Source organism: Gobio gobio (assembly GCF_949357685.1).
Source record: "Gobio gobio genome assembly, chromosome: 11".
In the NCBI taxonomy this organism is placed as follows: Eukaryota; Metazoa; Chordata; class Actinopteri; order Cypriniformes; family Gobionidae; genus Gobio; species Gobio gobio.
This window is the reverse complement of record NC_137104.1, coordinates 43,267,889-43,285,211: the sequence shown is the minus strand read 5'-3', so window position 1 is coordinate 43,285,211 and position 17,323 is coordinate 43,267,889. Positions and strand designations below refer to the sequence as shown.

The 17,323-nt window shown below is 41.3% G+C and overlaps 1 protein-coding gene across 7 annotated transcripts in view; it reads right to left on the bottom strand.

Annotated features, from left to right (window-relative positions):
* Positions 1–2,565: 2,565 nt before the first annotated feature.
* The window catches only part of znf384a (zinc finger protein 384 a), a 22,669-nt gene continuing 7,911 nt past the window's right edge, over positions 2,566–17,323 (bottom strand). For 3 of the 7 annotated variants that reach the window (XM_079829829.1, XM_079829827.1, XM_079829828.1), the window contains 7 exons: positions 16,554–16,720; positions 14,680–14,756; positions 11,670–11,894; positions 9,546–9,713; positions 9,222–9,300; positions 6,615–6,773; positions 2,566–6,479 (listed from right to left, as the gene is read on the bottom strand). In XM_079829829.1, the coding sequence (XP_079685955.1) occupies positions 6,084–6,479; positions 6,615–6,773; positions 9,222–9,300; positions 9,546–9,713; positions 11,670–11,894; positions 14,680–14,756; positions 16,554–16,720 (1,271 nt within the window). In that variant the 3' untranslated portion in view covers positions 2,566–6,083. Of the gene's footprint in view, positions 6,480–6,614; positions 6,774–9,221; positions 9,301–9,545; positions 9,714–11,669; positions 11,895–14,679; positions 14,772–16,553; positions 16,721–17,323 lie in introns of all 7 variants that reach the window. The other 4 variants (XM_079829831.1, XM_079829832.1, XM_079829826.1 and 1 more) reach the window with 3 other exon arrangements.

Below are 17,323 nucleotides of genomic sequence, written 5' to 3'. Positions count from 1 at the left end.
CGCCGCTAAGGACCTTCACCCGTTCTGCGTGGTTTGCTTGGGGCTCAAGCACACGGAAGAGGCCTTGGAGAATCCGGAGAACTGCAGCCACTGCCTCGTGCTGCTTAGGAAACTCCTGCGACGCTGCCTTAAAGTTGCTGCTACCCAGTGCGGCGAGCTCGACTTTTCGGATTCGGACGTGGGACACAGTGACGACAGCACGCCACCGGGGGCCTCCCGGGACGCGACTTCTCTTGTTTGGGCTGACCAGCCTAACTCTGAGTTCCCCGAAGAGGACATCTTAGTGGGCAACCTCCCGCTCGCCGACGAACCGGCCGGGTCCAGTGACGACGACATCGCAGGCCTTCTCGGGGTCTCCGAGAACGAGGAGGCCATCCCGCCCTCTGGTATTCCCCAGGCCAGCGTCCCCGCGGCCTTCCAGTCTATTCTCCTGGATGTTTGTGAGCGAGCGGCCGCTCGTCTCAATATTGAGTGGCCGGCACCGAGCACCACCGACCAGGAGAGAGACATTTATGATGGGAAAGTGTTGGGAGCGCCTCCTGGCCCAAGGAAACAACTCTTTCCCGTCGTTCCAGCGTGTGCTTAGTACATGAAACATTACGGGAAGGATCCGCTCGACTTCAAACACGGTCTCGCGGACCTGGAGGTTAAGGACATAGCGGCTCTTGGCATGGGTGAGCCGCCCGCTATAGAGCCCTCTATCGCCAGGCACCTCATTCCAGCCCAGGGAGGGCTGCTCGCCCCCCCCTAAACCAGTTCTTCCTAATAAGATGGACCGTTTTTCTGCCTCGGTGCACCTCGACAAGGGATCTCCCTCCCCTTCACTATGGAAGGAGATCATCACGGTGAACGATCTCGTCCTCCGCAGCGCTCGTCAGGCCGTCCAAGCCTGCGGGCGCTCCATGGTGCTTTCTGTCGTAGGGGAGCGCGCGCTCTGGCTCAATCTGTCAGGCCTCCCGGACAGCGAGAAGAGACGCATCGCAGGCGCCCCGGGGAGGGTCTCTTTGGACCCTCCATCGCACTAATGCAACAGTGGTGCGACGACAAAAAGAAGGAGGACGAGGCTTTTAAGTTATGTCTTCCTAGGAAGGGGGGCTCCACGCCAGGCGCCCCCTGCGCGTTTGATTAACCCCCGGCCCCGGCGCGTCACTTTCATCAGGGCAAGGAAAGGCCCCGCAACAAGCCCGGCCCGCAACGGCAGAGCAACCCACCCTCAACCAAGCCCTGGGGGAAACCTACTGCTGCCGCCGTGGGAAAACCCCCAAGCTCTACCCCCAGCGACTCTAAACGCAAGCGGCCTGCCTGATGTTTGGCCGCAGACTTTTACGCACAAGGCACCGTCCTGGGGACGGTAATGTTGCGGAAAGTTGTGACGACAGATGCGTCCTTAACAGGCTGGGGTGCCACCCAAGAGGGCAGAACTGTGAACGGTTTGTGGCCGAACAAACTACGTTCAGAGCACATCAATTATTTAGAGCTTCTGACCATTTGGAAGGCTCTGAATAATTTTCTGCCTCGTCTGCACGGACATCATGTGCTCGTACGCTGCGACAATTCCACGGCAGTGGCTTATATCAATCGTCAAGGCGCCGTGCGCTCGTCAAAACTTCATGCCCTAGCTTACAAGCTGCTGGTATGGAGCAGACGTTTTTTTCCTGTCGCTACGTGCAACTTATGTTCCGGGAATCCTGAACAGAGGCATGGATCTTCTATCGAGGGGGAACCCGCTCTTCGGAGATTGGCGCATTCACCCTCAGACAGTGAGCATGATATGGATGAGATTCGGACAGGCGTCCGTAGATATATTCGCCTTGCGCGAAAACAGCCATTGTCCTGTTCTTCTCACTAAAGGACTTGGACGCGCCCCTCGGGGTGGATGCACTGGCCCACCCGTGGCCCAAAGTGCTGCTGTATGCCTTTCCTCCCCTGTGCTTGATAATTCCTACACTGGCCAGGGTGAGAGAGGGGGGCCTGTCTCTCATCCTGATAGCTCCCAGGTGGCCCAAAGCACCATGGCTGGCGGAGATAATTCCTCTGTTACATGCTCAGCCGTGGCGCCTCCCCCTCCGCACGGACCTATTGTCTCAAGCGAACGGGGAGATTTATCACCCACACCCGGACAGGGTAGCTCTCTGGGCCTGGCCTGTAAAAGGACGAACCTGAGCGCGTTAGGGCTTCCCCCACACGTGGTGGCTACTATACAGAATGCCAGGGCCGTTTCTACAAGGTAATTTGTGACGTAAGAAACACCGGTGATTTGCATTTTTGAGACTGTCTTTGGTTCACTGGAGATTTAAGGAGAAAATACACAGCAATGGTGTTGACTTATGAATTTACACATGGTTAGTCTTAAAAGTATATTAAAAACACCGCATAGACACATAAACAACATTAAAAACTTGATTTTCACCACAGAGGGTCTATTTTATCTCAGAGAACTGTGCAATTACACAAATCAGGAGGGGAACTATAAAATATGTGCATGCAAAAAGACATTTTTCAAGATTCTCTTAAAAAATCTAAAAGAAAAGTCAAACAGCAAAATAACACGACTTTATTCCAGATAAAATGTGTTTATCTTTTTTATTGTTCATATTAGGAGAAACGGTTACGTCAGATGAATGAGTGTTGATCTATACAGCAAAGTCTTCTTAAAGAGTAGTTAATAATAAGTATTAGGAGTGACAGAAGTAACATTAATAATAATATTGAGAATCGTGTTATTTTCCAAAGACATATATGGATACAACGAGGAATATACGCGGAGGACCAGCCAATCACCTGGCTGCTTACTGGACACAGATGGCATCATGTAGGTCAGTGATCGGATGGTTTAGCAATATGTTAACATCCCGTACTCTGATCTCTAATGTTGCCTTTAATACATTTTTTAAAAATCATATTTCAGCTGGACCAGAAAGACAATCCTTCCCTTTTTGAATGAACACGTCATCTCTCTCTATATATATATATACACACAGAGTAACTCCCAATGTATAATAATGATGATAGTAATAATTGCATAAAAAAGAACAGTTAATATAATAATAACTAGTATTAAAGGTTTTAAAAAAACACTACTAAATAGTACCTGGTAACCAAATTGTTGTCTGCACAATTTTTTCCCCCTCCCTTCCTTTCTGAAAAACAAAAACTCTTTGTAAGGAAGGTCAAGAAAATATAAAATGACTAAACTTCAGGTTTTTTTAAAAAAAGAAATAAAATCTGACAACTTTATAGATGTTTTCACACATTCATCTCCTCCTTAAAATGTTCTCTTTCAACCAAGCCTTCACACACTCAAACGCATACAAACAAACATACACATGGACGATAGAAAAATACATATGATAAATGGCTAAAATGTAATGACGAAAACAGAAACGATGGATAAAAAAGTTCATTTAAGTGCCATCTCCCATAAACCATTAGCTTCTGTCCTTTTAGTGCAGTCTTAGCCACCTCTTTCTCTCGACTGGTAGTCACAAACCAGTTGCGCGTTTACTTGAAATGTCAATCAGCAGGCCTGCAGTGCAGTGTCATAAAAGGCTTTAGCACTTCATAAGTGCTTACAAAGTCATACGGATTTGGAACAACAAGAGATTTTGGGTGAACTATTACTATTGACCTGTGTAAATGCCACAGGTTGTGTGCATCTTCCTGCAAAATACATAATGTAAACTAGTTGCGATTCATTTACGGGATACTTTGGTTGTCCATTTTGTTTACCAGCATTTGTAACATTTATAAAGGAGAAAAAAGTAAACGTGCTGGTTTTCACAGCTTGATAAAAGCATGTGGTAGTCTTTGTTAACTGCTACTTAAAGTTGTCATGAAGTTGCGATAAGTCTTTTCTTCTCTGCTGTGACGTATATTGGAGTGTTTTTATTCATACTCGCACAGTTCCTGAAGCAAAACTCATTTTTGTGTGTTCATGTAGGTAGTGATGGTCAAATCAAGAGAAATAAATATTAGATCATAGAATTCAACCAATCAGATGATGACTTAGAAACCTGAAGTGTTTCCAGACAAGTGTGCGATTTACATCATGGTCCGTGGTCTGAGGCTGAGACTATGGTCTTGGTTTCCAGAAGTATTTTTCCCATAGGGATTTTTAGAAAAGTCTTTGTTAAAGAGTTATAAACCATGAACCAAACCAACCAGCTATCGGGTGAATCATCATTATAAATAATTTCAAGCTTTGACTTTGAAGCAAAAAAATAAATAAATTCAAGTCGTATTTGAATGTGGACTGATGGATTCAACAGAAGCATGTTAGCCTGACGTCGTCATACTCAATTCTAGTCAGAATTTGAGTCTGATACTGCTCCGTTGGGCTGTGATTATGGGGCGTGTTTCAACCGAACCAGGAAAGACCTCAATTGGATAGACCTATAACCAATCAGAGCAACGGAGCGACGCATTACGTTAGTTGTCAAATGTCAACAGAACTCAACTGCACTGTGTTGCCAAGTCCGCGGGTTGAAGCGACCCCAATTATGTGATATACAGACCCAGGAATGCGAATTTTAGCAGGCAGCCCTGCCAAAATAACATATTTATTGCCATTTTTTTCCGGAGAACCCCCCCGGAAAGCAATTGGGCTTGTTTTTTGGCTAGTTTTGAGTAGCATATGGGCGGGTTTTGTTGTAAAAACTTGGCAACCCTGTCTGCCCGCACGCTGGAATAAGTAAAGTTAGAAGAAAAAGATGAGTGTAAACTATCTTTGCCGGTGTTGTAAAAAAAAATGTAAGGATACACGGAGTACTTACCAACACGATCATCATTTCTGAGAGAAATAGTAAAGGTGAATGTATATACGAACAAGTTCTCCGTTTAGGATTAGAAAAAATTCAACCCAAGCGGTCTTTGGTGACGTGGATGATTACGTTACTGTTTATCATCTGTCCATCATCGTCTAAAGCCCGCCCTGACAATTTCAGTGGTCCGAACAGTTTCTGTTCGGATAATTACTTCCCTACTGATCAAGTCCAGACCGAACTGCCCGAGTTAAAATGTTGTGGGCGGGGCTAAGTTCGGCTGGCATCCAGGCTAGAAGCATGTACCATTGATCAACAGTCTTGGAGCTCACAGTAGGTCTGTTTTGAATGACTACAAGATATTGTTAAAGGGGACCTATTATGCCCAATTTTACAAGATGTAATTTAAGTCTCAGGTGTCCCCAGAATGTGTCTGTGAAGTTTCAGCTTAAAATACCTCACAGATCATTTACAAATCCATGTTGTAAATACCCATTTCTGACTACAGTCAAGAACAGGCTGTTTTTGTGCATGTGCCTTTAAATGCAAATGAGCTGCTGCGTGCCGCCCCCTCCACACAGTTCCTGCGAATCCTGCCTCAATCGGATTCTCTGTCCAATACTAACAAGACATCTGCTTAGTTTTGATGATCATCTATATCGCGATTACTCTCACGGATAGCTATAGTTTTTCTTTCATTATTAAAGTTTAGAATTTCCACGGTTTTAAAGCTATATTAGTTTAAACTTCTAATGGATCGTTTTCTGAGCGCACTTATCTGAAGCACACGCACACAGACAACTGGCTGTCAGACATAAAGTCTCATGAGTAACTTCTCTTTCATATTTTATGTTGTGTTTAAACTGTCAAATACACACAAGGGTCTTGTTCACTGTCGTTTGCGAAAAGAAAATGGCGCCGTGGGTGGAAACGTGCAGATTAAGGGGCGGTAATTTTCACGTTTTCTGAGTTCCTAGATGCACCAGGGACCCGATTACAGCACTTAAACACGGAAAAAGTATTGAATTATTGTTGAGTATTGTATATATTTAAATATTTGCTAACTGAAAATAGTCATCATGAAAGCTTGAGACCTTTTTGTGACACTGCAAAGCAAGTCTAAAGAAAGACAACTCAAAGAGTTAATTTGCTCCTCCTTCATCTCTCCCTTTCTCCTCCATCTGCCATCTTTCCCCCCCTTCGTCCTGCCAGTCTGTATTTGGAAATCCTCCTCTGTGCCAAGGCAGTGTTTTTATTTCCTTCCCAACTCATGGTCCATTTCTCCTCACCCCACCTCCTCGCTCTCATTCTCCTCAAGTTCCTCTACGAGTTCATGTGCTCCACCTGAATGGCAGAGGTGGAGACGGTGAGGCAGAGGTCTTTGTGGGCCGTCAGGTCGGCCACGCTGACAGGCTTGTACTGGATCTCTCCAGCCGACACGGTCTTGTACTGATGCAGGTCGAAAGGGCAGGGTATTCCCTCCGTAACAGAGTAACTGGTTGGTGGGGTGGGATTGGGCTGGTTCTGCGCTTGCGCCGCTATTCCCGCCCCGGCTGCCGCGGCTCCGGCCCCCCTACCTCGCCCGCGACCCCTGCCGCTTCCTCCGCCCGAGGGCTGAGAAGGGTTCTGGCCCTGCTGGGCTTGCTGGGCAGCCACTGCGGCCGCTACCGTCAGAGGGTCTGGGTTGTGTTTTCGCATGTGTTTCATCAGGTACGTCTCCTAGAAAAGTAACATAAATAGAAAAATGCGTCAACTTCTAACATCTCTGACCAACTCCTATTTATAATGGTAGGAGAATGAAACCGAAGAATAACAAGATAATGAAGGATTCAGGCATTGTGGGAGGGATCTTACAGATGTGTACGCGCGGTTGCAGAGGCCACAGGAGTAGAGTTTGGCGTGTTTCACCGTATGTGTAGACAAGTGAACCTCCAAGCTGGTCGCATCTGTGTACCCGCGGTTACAATTGTGACATTTGTATGGCTTGTCCTTGTTGTGCTGTCTTCGATGAGACTGAAAAAATTAATAAACAACTGAATTAATAAACAACACTTACAAATTACAAATTATTTGTCAGTATATGTCAGTTTAGTGTCAGTTAGGAATGGGAATCATAAGAAGTGCAATGCAAATTTAATGCATTTACTGCCCTCTGTTGCAAAATTATGAGAATTTCAGATTTGACAAATCAGAATTTAAAAAAAAAATCAAATTCTTGCAAAAGGCCTGTTTACAAACCTAATGACATAAATGCAATCCAATATTTGGTCCCAACTGCACTACGCTTCAAGAATTTGGGGTCAGTAAGTTTGTTTTTCTTTTAAATATATATTTTATTAATTCAGCAAGGGCCCATTAAATTGATCAAAAGTGACAGTAAAGACTTTTATAATGTTAAAAAAATATTTATATTTCAAATAAAAGCTGTTCTTTTCAAAGAATCTTGAAAACATGCATGAGTTTCCACAAAAATATTAAGTGGCACAACTGTTTTCAACATTGATAATAATAATACATGTTTTTTGAGACACAAAAAAGCATATTCGAATGACATGTAGCGTTCACACCGGACGCGAATCATTTTGTGCGAAGTTGGACGCTTGAAAATTTTGAGTTTACTCGCTTCATTCGCGCATGACATTCACTACACAACAGACGCGAATTCGCGTCATGGGAGGGGCTTCTGCCAGGCGGTTCATTTCGTTGAGAAATGGCTGACATGGCCTGTGTTTACACGTATTTTTTGTTAAAATTCTACTGTTAATGTGTGACAAAACGTCGTTTTAAGACTTTTCCAGGCGATAATGTAATTGTTTAAAGCTCAAATCTGTGGTTTATTTATAAAAAGAGTGTCTATTTGAACATTTTATCTGCCGTTTTCGGAGTTGTGAGCTCCAGTGGATCAGCGGCGCTCCGTACTCATTAACCCCGGCGAGAGCAGCCTTTCCTCGGCTAGTCCTTCAGACATTTGCCGCTGGCTCTGATGTCTCTGTGGTATCTCAAGCTATAATTCGTCTTGTGTATATGTAACGGGCGATCTTTGGTCTCATGGATCTATAATTTGTTCCCTGGTAAATCGTTTAGGCTGAGGGCAAAGTGAAGTTTCATTACTTTTTTATTTTTAGGCTATTTAACTTTACGTTACTGTTGCTAGCTTGCTAGCAGCCTACTAGCACTGACTTTGAATGTTTGACTGAATTGTTAAAAACTTGCATTTAACAAAAAGAGACTGGGTTGTGTTTCATGTCATTTAATGTTATCACAGTGATAATCATATGCACACTTGTCTGAACCAGATATTAATATATGATTAATATAAACCAGATTTTCTCCTCATTGTTGTTACTACTAGAGCAAGCTCCTGGTTGGTTAACGCGGCACGAATATCCGCCAAAGTTCCGATTTTTCAACTTGCGCGAATTGCACTGCAGAATGTCTATTCGCGTCTTTGCATTGACTTAACATGTAAATCACTCGGCGAATCGAGTCATTCGCGTCCGGTATGAACGCACCATTATGAAGGATCACATGACACTGAAGACTGGGGTAATGATGCTAAAAATTCAGCTTTGTCACTAACACAAAGAAAAACGCGTATTTACACATATAACGCATATTTTCACATATGAACAACCAGTTACTAAACTGATTTAAAGGGATAGTTCACACAAAAATGAAAATGATCCCATGATTTACTCACCCTCAAGCCATCCTAGGTGTATATGACATTCTTCTTTCAGACGAATACAATCGGAGTTAAATTAAATATGTCCTGGCTCTTTCAAGCTTTATAATGGCAGTGAATGGCAGGCCAAAATTTGAGTCCGGAAAAAAAAGTACATCCATTATAAAAGTAATGGGCTTCAATTTTTTGGGCTGTCATTTACTGCCATTATAAAGCTTGGATTAATATATATATATATATATATATATATATATATATATATATATATATATATATATATATATATATATATAAAATATAATATAATATATATAATATATTATATTTTTTAATATAACTCAGATTGTATTCATCTGAATGAAGAATGTCATATACACCTAGGATGACTTGAGGGTGAGTAAATCATGGGGTCATTTAAATTTTTGAAATAAAATAATGCAGCAATCACTCATACTGTTTCAGAAGAATTTTTGATTCACTAAAACAAACCGAAGAGTCAATCATTTTGGAATTGAAGTGGACTTGCATATGCATATAGCCTTCTTGAATGGTAATTATTATATTTTTTAAATCAGTGTACTTTAGTGAAGTGTTTAGTCCGCAGTGGAACCAAAGCTCATGAAAAATCATTTGATACAGTAATACAAACTCAGTTCACAACCCTAGAGTCAGATTATGCTGATCAGATACAAGTTTCTTGAAGGACAGGGTTTGAGTCACTTATGCAGAAAGCTGAAATGTGTGAAAGCATCTATAAATCAGTTGAAGATGGTTACCTGGAGGTTGGATAGTTGGGTGAAAGCTTTCTCACAGCCGGGATGGACACACTTGTACGGCCGATCACCAGTGTGAATCCTTCAAAAAACAAAACAAAAACAGAAGCATTTAACGCTAATTAGAAATCTAGGATCTAAATGTAAAGTTCATATGAATACATTCTACATTCTGTCTAAAATACCACAGGAGTTTCCAGGAAGCCTACACAATCCTCACAACTACAGCATGACAGATGACAGACAACAGAGGAGGAAGGAAAGAGGAAAAGGGTGCAAGGAGCTGTATATGGTCCAGTACTGTTTCTATCTCTCCCTGTCTGTTACCTGTTATGCTGCTGTAAGTGACTGAGCTGCCTGAAGGTTTTCTGGCAGTAGGAGCAGGTGTAGGGTTTGGCCCCGCTGTGGATGCGGATGTGCTGGGACAGGTAGCTGGAGTTGGCAAACGATTTGGAGCAGTGAGGACACTTGTGCGGTTTGCCCTCTGTGTGGTTTCTAACAAGGGGTAAAGGGAAGGGGATGAAAAGAGAGAAAAAAACAGAGAGAGATTTACCAAAAAATCAATAAATGACCCCTCTATGTGGATCAAATCATGATGATTGTATCAGAAAATGTGCTGTAGGTTTCATGCTTTTAGCAATGTGACGGTGCTCTTTGTGGTGTCTGGGTTATGAAAACGCAGCACACAAAAAAACACAAGGCACTTCATTTTATCCTCTCTCTCTCTCATTCTCTCTCTCACCAGCATCCTTTTCCCCTCCCTAAATATAGGAAGCATCCCAGAGCCTTTAAACCACAGCAGAATGAAGCAGATGAAACAACAGGTATGACGAAGATAAAGTGAGACGGAATTAAATTAAAGACTCATTCTTGTCCAAGTTAATAGCATAAAAATAAAAATTAGAGGAAAAGGGCAAGACACAAGCCATATAATTTAGAGAAGAATCACAGGTAATACAGAAGCAAGCAAAGATGAAATGACATGCTTTCAAAGGGGACATATCATGAAAATCTGACTTTTTCCATGTTTAAGTGCTATAATCGGATCCCCGATGCATCTACCTACCCAAAACATTTGAAAAAGGACAACCCAGTGACTTTGTTTTGGTAAGCCTTTCTCTGCAAGCATTTCTGTAGTCAGAAATGGGTATTTACAACATGGTTTACATAAATTATCTGTGAGGTATTTTAAGCTGAAACTTCACAGACACATTCTGGGGACACCGGGGATTTAAATTACATCTTGTAAAAATGGGCATAATAGGTCCCCTTTAAGCCTTCAGGCCAGCTAGGCTTTTACTGTCAATATGGTTCCCATTCATTTTTACAAACTAAAGGAACTGAAGTCAAAAATTATTAAGGCTGACCCCAATAGTTGACGAGAGGAGGCTTGGTCGATTAAATTTTAATAAGTCGGTTAGTCACAGGGGAAAAAACTCCACAGGAACTGCTGTAGTCATGCCGTGACAGATCGTAAACACGGCTGGTTCATGTGGTAATACGTCTGGCAGAAAATCAAAAGTGTGGGAACACTTGACCACCAAAAGGTGAATTGCGATATCAAACATGACTTTTGAAAAACATGTAACGTAAAGACACTTAACATGGCCGGTCACTGTAGCGTTAAAGTGATAGTTCACCCAAAAATGAAAATTCTGTCATCATTTACTCACCCTCAAGTTGTTTCAAACCTGTATGAATTTCTTTCTTCTGCTGGACACAAAAGAAGATATTTTGAAGAATTTGGTCGGTAACCAAACGCTTTTACATACTATGGAAGTCAATGGGGTCCATCAACTGTTTGGTTACCCACGTTTTTCAAAATATCTTTCTCTGTGTTCAGCAGAACTAAGACAAACATACATGAGGGTGAGTAAATGATGACAGAATTTTCATTTTTGAGTGAACAATCCTTTTAATGTTAAGTCTAGTTATCCAATCACAGCCTCCGCTGAGGCAAAGTCAGTTGAGTTTTTTATATATAAAAAACTCGCTAGAGTTTAAAACATTAAATTTAAAAAAAACTTTGTGAAAAAGCATAATGAAGAATTTAATGGCAACAGGACATTGACAAACCTAAAGGGTTCCAATTGAAGAGAATGAAACAAAAAACAGTTAGTCATTGTGGTGTGAAATAAGACATGCAGATGAGATTAGCATGAGCCAAAAAAGACGTGTCTCTGTCTCCAGATAGATATATAATACTGTCCTGTTTCAATTGGATGGCGTATCACTAGAAGTGTGTGCAAGCTCAAATGTCAAAGCATCAGGGTAGGAAAGGGCAGGGAGGTATAAAGAGAAAGAGAGAATGGAAAAAGTGAAAGATAAACATGCTTATCCTAATCAAAAGCACAACTAGGCCAACCAAACAATGCCCTGGAAAGATGTGGGCCCATCCTGTAGAAGGTGTAGTAGTACATCCGTTAGCAAGATACACACACACACACGTACCGTGTATGTTGCTGTAGGTGGCTGAGCTGTCTGAAGGTTTTCTGGCAGTAGGAGCAGGTGTAGGGTTTGGCGCCGCTGTGGATGCGGATATGCTGCGCCAGGTAGCTGGAGTTGGCGAAGGATTTAGAGCAGTGGGGACACTTATGCGGCTTCGCCTCCGTGTGTGACTTGGCATGAATCTGCATGTCTGATTTGCTGAAGAACGTCACCGCACACATCCGGCACCTACGGAGAAAAACCAGCAGTCCTCACAAAATCAACATTTTACAAACACTAAAATAGCCTCGACTCTGTGATGGAAATGTTTTATGTAATGGCCTCAGCATGGAATGTGCAGAAACGTACAGACTAAAGATGCTCAGATCAAAGACCATCTATATCTACATACATCACCTAATCAAAGAATCTAGACTTAGATCATTACAAACCAATCACCAGATCGGTATAGCCAATTACAGTGAAGAAGACTTGAGTGACATTGATTTTTAGGCTGTAATTTTTAGTATTATTGTTAGTATTAATGACCCATTGTCTGACCATCTGAGAACGACGGTGAGAGTGTATAGATGCTAAAGACCTGGTGCTCATGTGTGGTTTGAGGTAGTGATAGTAGCTTCTTGATGGGACACAGTCACCATACTTCGGGAGGGGAATTACCTTGAAGTATTGTATTGTATTCAAGAAGGAAATTACCCTGTAATACTGTAGTATTATATAGAGGTGTAACGGTACACGTTAGGGCTGATAGATATGGACAAAATTTCATATCTCGATTTTCATGCCAGATATCTCGATATCGATACAATACGATATGACTACGTGTTAGGTGAAAACCAAGCATTTCTCAGAAAAATAAAAAGATAATAATACAAAAAAATGTGGAAAGTATAGTTTTATTTTTAAGAACAAGTCATCAACATTAACATAAATTACCAAAAAATAAATTACAAATCAAACCTTTTACTGCAGCTCTGCTTTAACAATAAATAACAAATGCAGCAGCTGGTGGAACATTGAAAGTGCATTGAAGTGCAACAACATTTATATTCTTACACATTGTGTAAGTAACTTCAATGTTTACTCTATTCTATTCCCAGTTCACCAGCCACTTACTTTTAAGTATTTCGGGAGAAGTGGATGAATTCACGTGTTGTAAACATAGAGGTTGTAAATCCAACAGATCCGATTCTCTGAACTGCGTCTGCGGCACAAACTAACACGCGCATACAGCTCAACTAACGCGATCGTTATAAAGGTGTTTAAACAACAATATACTTCCTCTTGCATGTATTTGACAATTGGAATATCAGATATTTCATGCCATAGCTAACACATTTGTGAATATTCTGAATAAAAAAGGAAAAAATGACATAAAAGCAGATCATCATTCATTCAGCGCTGTTGCTGCTGCGGTGTCACGTGACAAGCAATGACGCGTCACCATGGAAACGCCGCCGCCCCTCCAACTCCCCCCCACACACAATATAGTTCCCACGTCCCTGGTAGTGTGTGCGCGCTGGCTTTAGCGGTGCATTCAAGGGCACTCGTAAAACTGATGTTTGTTGTGACTGCCAGAGTTGTATGCAGGGCGAGCGCGGAGAGGGGAAATCTATATCGTCTATATTGTTGCTTTTTTCGATAGTAATATCTTGAAAGTTCATATCTAGATATAGATACGATAACGATATATCGTTCAGCCCTAGTACACGTATTCGTACCGAACCGTTTTGGTACAGGGCTTTCGGTTCGGTGCACGCGGTTTCCGAATGTAATCTTTAACAGTTAACGCGCGTGCGTGAACGCGATCAACTGTGAGCGCGATCGATCATCTCTTCCTAAAGAATAAACATGAATGAACATCTGAAGGTATGTTGAGGATACATTACAACGTCATGTATCATATGTGGTGTAATCGCTCAATCAGTGTTTCAACGGCGGAAAGACCTCTTGCTTGTAAACTAAACAATGTCATGTAGCATCACATTTACCTCAGGCAGTCATTCAGTGTCCACAGAATTGTATTCACTAGAGAAATCAACTCTTTCACTAAATATATGCACTATATTAGCCTATATATTCATTATATTCTACTTAACCTGTTAGTGATGTCTTGATTATTTCATGTACGTTTAAATAAACCTGTCATGAAAATGACAGACAGTGTGTAAAAATGATTTTTTTTCAACAACGAATTGGAGAAAAACTTTTATAATTAGATTTAGAAGTTATTGCAAATACTGCCTTATGTGAAGTTTACATGTTTGCGTACTGTGTTATTTGAGTGTTGATTATTATACCTAAAAATAAATAGCAACTGAATTTAGGCTAATAGTTTGGGCTCTGTTGTTAACCTTTAATATAAATGTGCAAGGGCTCCCGATATATTGTTTACAGCAATATCTTGAATAAACTTTTAGTTATAATTTAATTCATTTAAGGACAGATACTTTTTTTTTCAGTAAACCAATAAAAATAAATAAAAATCAATTTTGTAAAACTGCTGTACCAAACCGTGACTTCAAAACCGATGTACGTACCGAACCGTCAGTTTTGTGTACCATTACACCCCTAATATTATACTGTATTATATTGGGGACTGGAATTACCCCGAGGTACTGTAGTATTGTAATTTCAATAAAATTATGGCTTCTTGTTTTTAAGTATCCAAAAACTGAAGAAAAAAAACTGAATTACATGAAAAATGTCATGTTAGATTTACTACAGTTTTTTACCATATAGAGTAAAGAAACACTATTAAAACATTAACAGGTTAATATGGAATTTTACAGCCGTTTGCTATTAAAATTACAATAATTTTTTTTTATAGTCTGCTAAGTACACACTAAAGTTAAATTGGATAATAGAGTATTAAATTAAAACCACAAAATAATTTGTTTTCAATTTGTTCTCAAATCTTTTCCAAGGTAAAAGCAAATATTGAAGGAAAATGATCATATATTACAGTAATTCCCTGTTTAAACTAAGATATTCGTTAACCAATAATAGGTACCTGTAGGACTTGTTCCCATCTTTGCTTTGATGATCATCCTCATCGTTGGAGAGGTCGTACGGGTCATTTGTGTTGTGCTGTAAGTGAGAAAACTGCAGTGAGCAGCTTAGGATGAGTTAACTTTTACTTATTCATCAGTCAACACCTTTAGTAGGGAAGCATGTTTTGAGTCTCTTAATGGTCCCATGGCATGGCATTTTTCTATTATTTTATAATGTTTCCTGAGGTGTACTTATATTGTTAATATGATTTGTACATCATAAAATGTCATAATTTAGAAATAAAAGGCATTTTTTCAATACTGATGTTTGCCCTGTGGCTGAATGCCCTGTTTCAAGAGGCGTGTCTGCTGTGAGACTTCAGTAAAAACGCCCACTGTTGTAATTGGCTGACATCTTTGCATTTGAAATGAGCGGAGGGGGCGTGGTTTAACAAGGTCTACGAGGCACGAGCAGGCACGAGCTGCTGCCAGAGAGACGGATGGACCGGAGGTCACTTCACATCAGTTCTCAGCACATCTCAGTTCAGTGAACTGTTGTAGTTACTAGAATATACTTCAGGTTATTAGTTTATTTCTAGTCGGAGGGGCTGTCACTCATGTCAGAAAGTTAGTAACTTTAGTAAATTATGGATCAGCGCTGACTCGAGACGCGAACCCTTTAGAACGATTCAGTCCGATTTGGTGAACTGATTCGGTTCACTAAAAAGAACCGGTTCAAAAGAATGATTTGGCGAAATCACTAATATCACTAATGTACCAGAGACGGAGAGATTGCTAACAAAGTTATTTATAGTAACTACTGAGTTATGAGAGCGCTGTCTGTCAGCGCAAGTTTATTGTGTTTGTATCTGAGAGTTCTGAATAAACACGAGTCCCAGTCACACCGAGTCCGTCTTCATCATTAATCTACCAACTTTGTAACACATGCAATGTACCATTAAAGCTGTCGAGATGAACGAGTTATGAGTAAGTGTTGATTATAGCATTATTTTTAGATATGTTCCAATCATATGAAAAGCGTCAGTGACGCACATTGAGTACACAGCGCAAACAAAGACACAACAGCAGTAATCGAATGTAATCCAGTTTATTGTGGGAATAGCTGCCTAGCCTAGCCCTGCTTAATCTCGCGCCGCGTTTGGTGCCTCCGCTGTGGGCCAGATGCAGTACTGGGGGTCAGGGATGTTGAAGGCCGACCGGTCAGTGCAGCCCGAGCCTCGGCATGCGTGAGGTTTATCTCTAAAGATGTGACTCTGCTGATGTTGAGCAGAAACTCACGACTGTATGTAGAACAGATAGGCGCGACGAGGACGTACAAAAACACTGACTCACAAGATAGAAAACACGAAAACACCGTTCTGTTGGGAGAGAGAAGCCGCAGCGTGTGCATGAATAATAAATAATTAGCTACACATAAGAAATCACTGATCACAGATCAGAAGGAACTGAAAAAAGACTTCTGTTTTCATTTGTACATCCAAACACTGAGAAACTGCCAGCATTCACTCATTCACAAGCCATGATCTCTCGAGCGCCTGCTTGGGCGTGCCAGATTCTCTGGGCGGAGGAAAGGGAGGTAACCGTTCCTGTTTGGATGTCATCACAGGAGACTTCAGGATTGGCTAGTCTGGCCTGTCATTTTCTCAAAGGCAGAGAAAGACAGCCAGAACTCGGTTTACACCGATCAACATTTCTATCCACTTGGGGACAATATTCAGGCTAGGGGAACTCATATTAATGTTGAAAAACCTCATAAAATGAAAATTTCATGCCATGGGACCTTTAACAAATAATAACACTACAATAATAAACTTGGTCTATTTCTCCCCATTTTAGTTGAAGGTAAAATTATGACACCTCAGCAACATCTCACCTGTCCCCCAGCGGCCAGGTGCGCAAGAATCAGCGCATCACTTCCTGTAGCGAGTGCGTGGGCTGAAACGGGTCCTGCTCTTTGCATCATGGACTTCTTCTTTCTCCCCCGTTTTGCGGGAACTGGCATGACTACAGCGGGTGGGATACTGCCGTCCTCTTTCTTGTCTGTTCATGTCAGGAGGGCAAAAAACGAAAGAGTAATGTAATATTGATAATAAAACTTAATGTGCATAATTTCTTCCTGTTACTGCATTCAGAAGATAAAGGCAATGAGGAGTTTTAAACTTGTGACAGAAGCTCTTCACTGCACTTTTAAATGGTCTGACATGACCTACAAACTGACATTTGGCCAATCATTTAGTAAACCTTTCACATAAATTTGTGACCTAAATGTGTGCTAAAACCTAATGCAACGTTGCAATGCCCCGATTTTTAAAGGTCTGCCATGGCAAAACATTGTGGTTTCCCAAACGGACCCAATTTTAAAGCTAAATGGTTAGTACATGACAATGTTGTTCCTATATGAATTTACTAAAATAACTGAAATCTTACCACAGCAAGTGGTTGCTGACAAGGTTATGTAAATACTATTCTAAGTCAATAGCCATCACATTGCTAATCCATGTATTTAAAATTTAAATTCTGTCATCATTTACTTGCACTCATGTTGTTCCAAACCTGTATGAGTTTCTTTCTTCTGTTGAAGACAAAATAATATATTTTAAAGGATGTTGGTAACCAGATAGTTGACAGTCCCCATTGACTTTA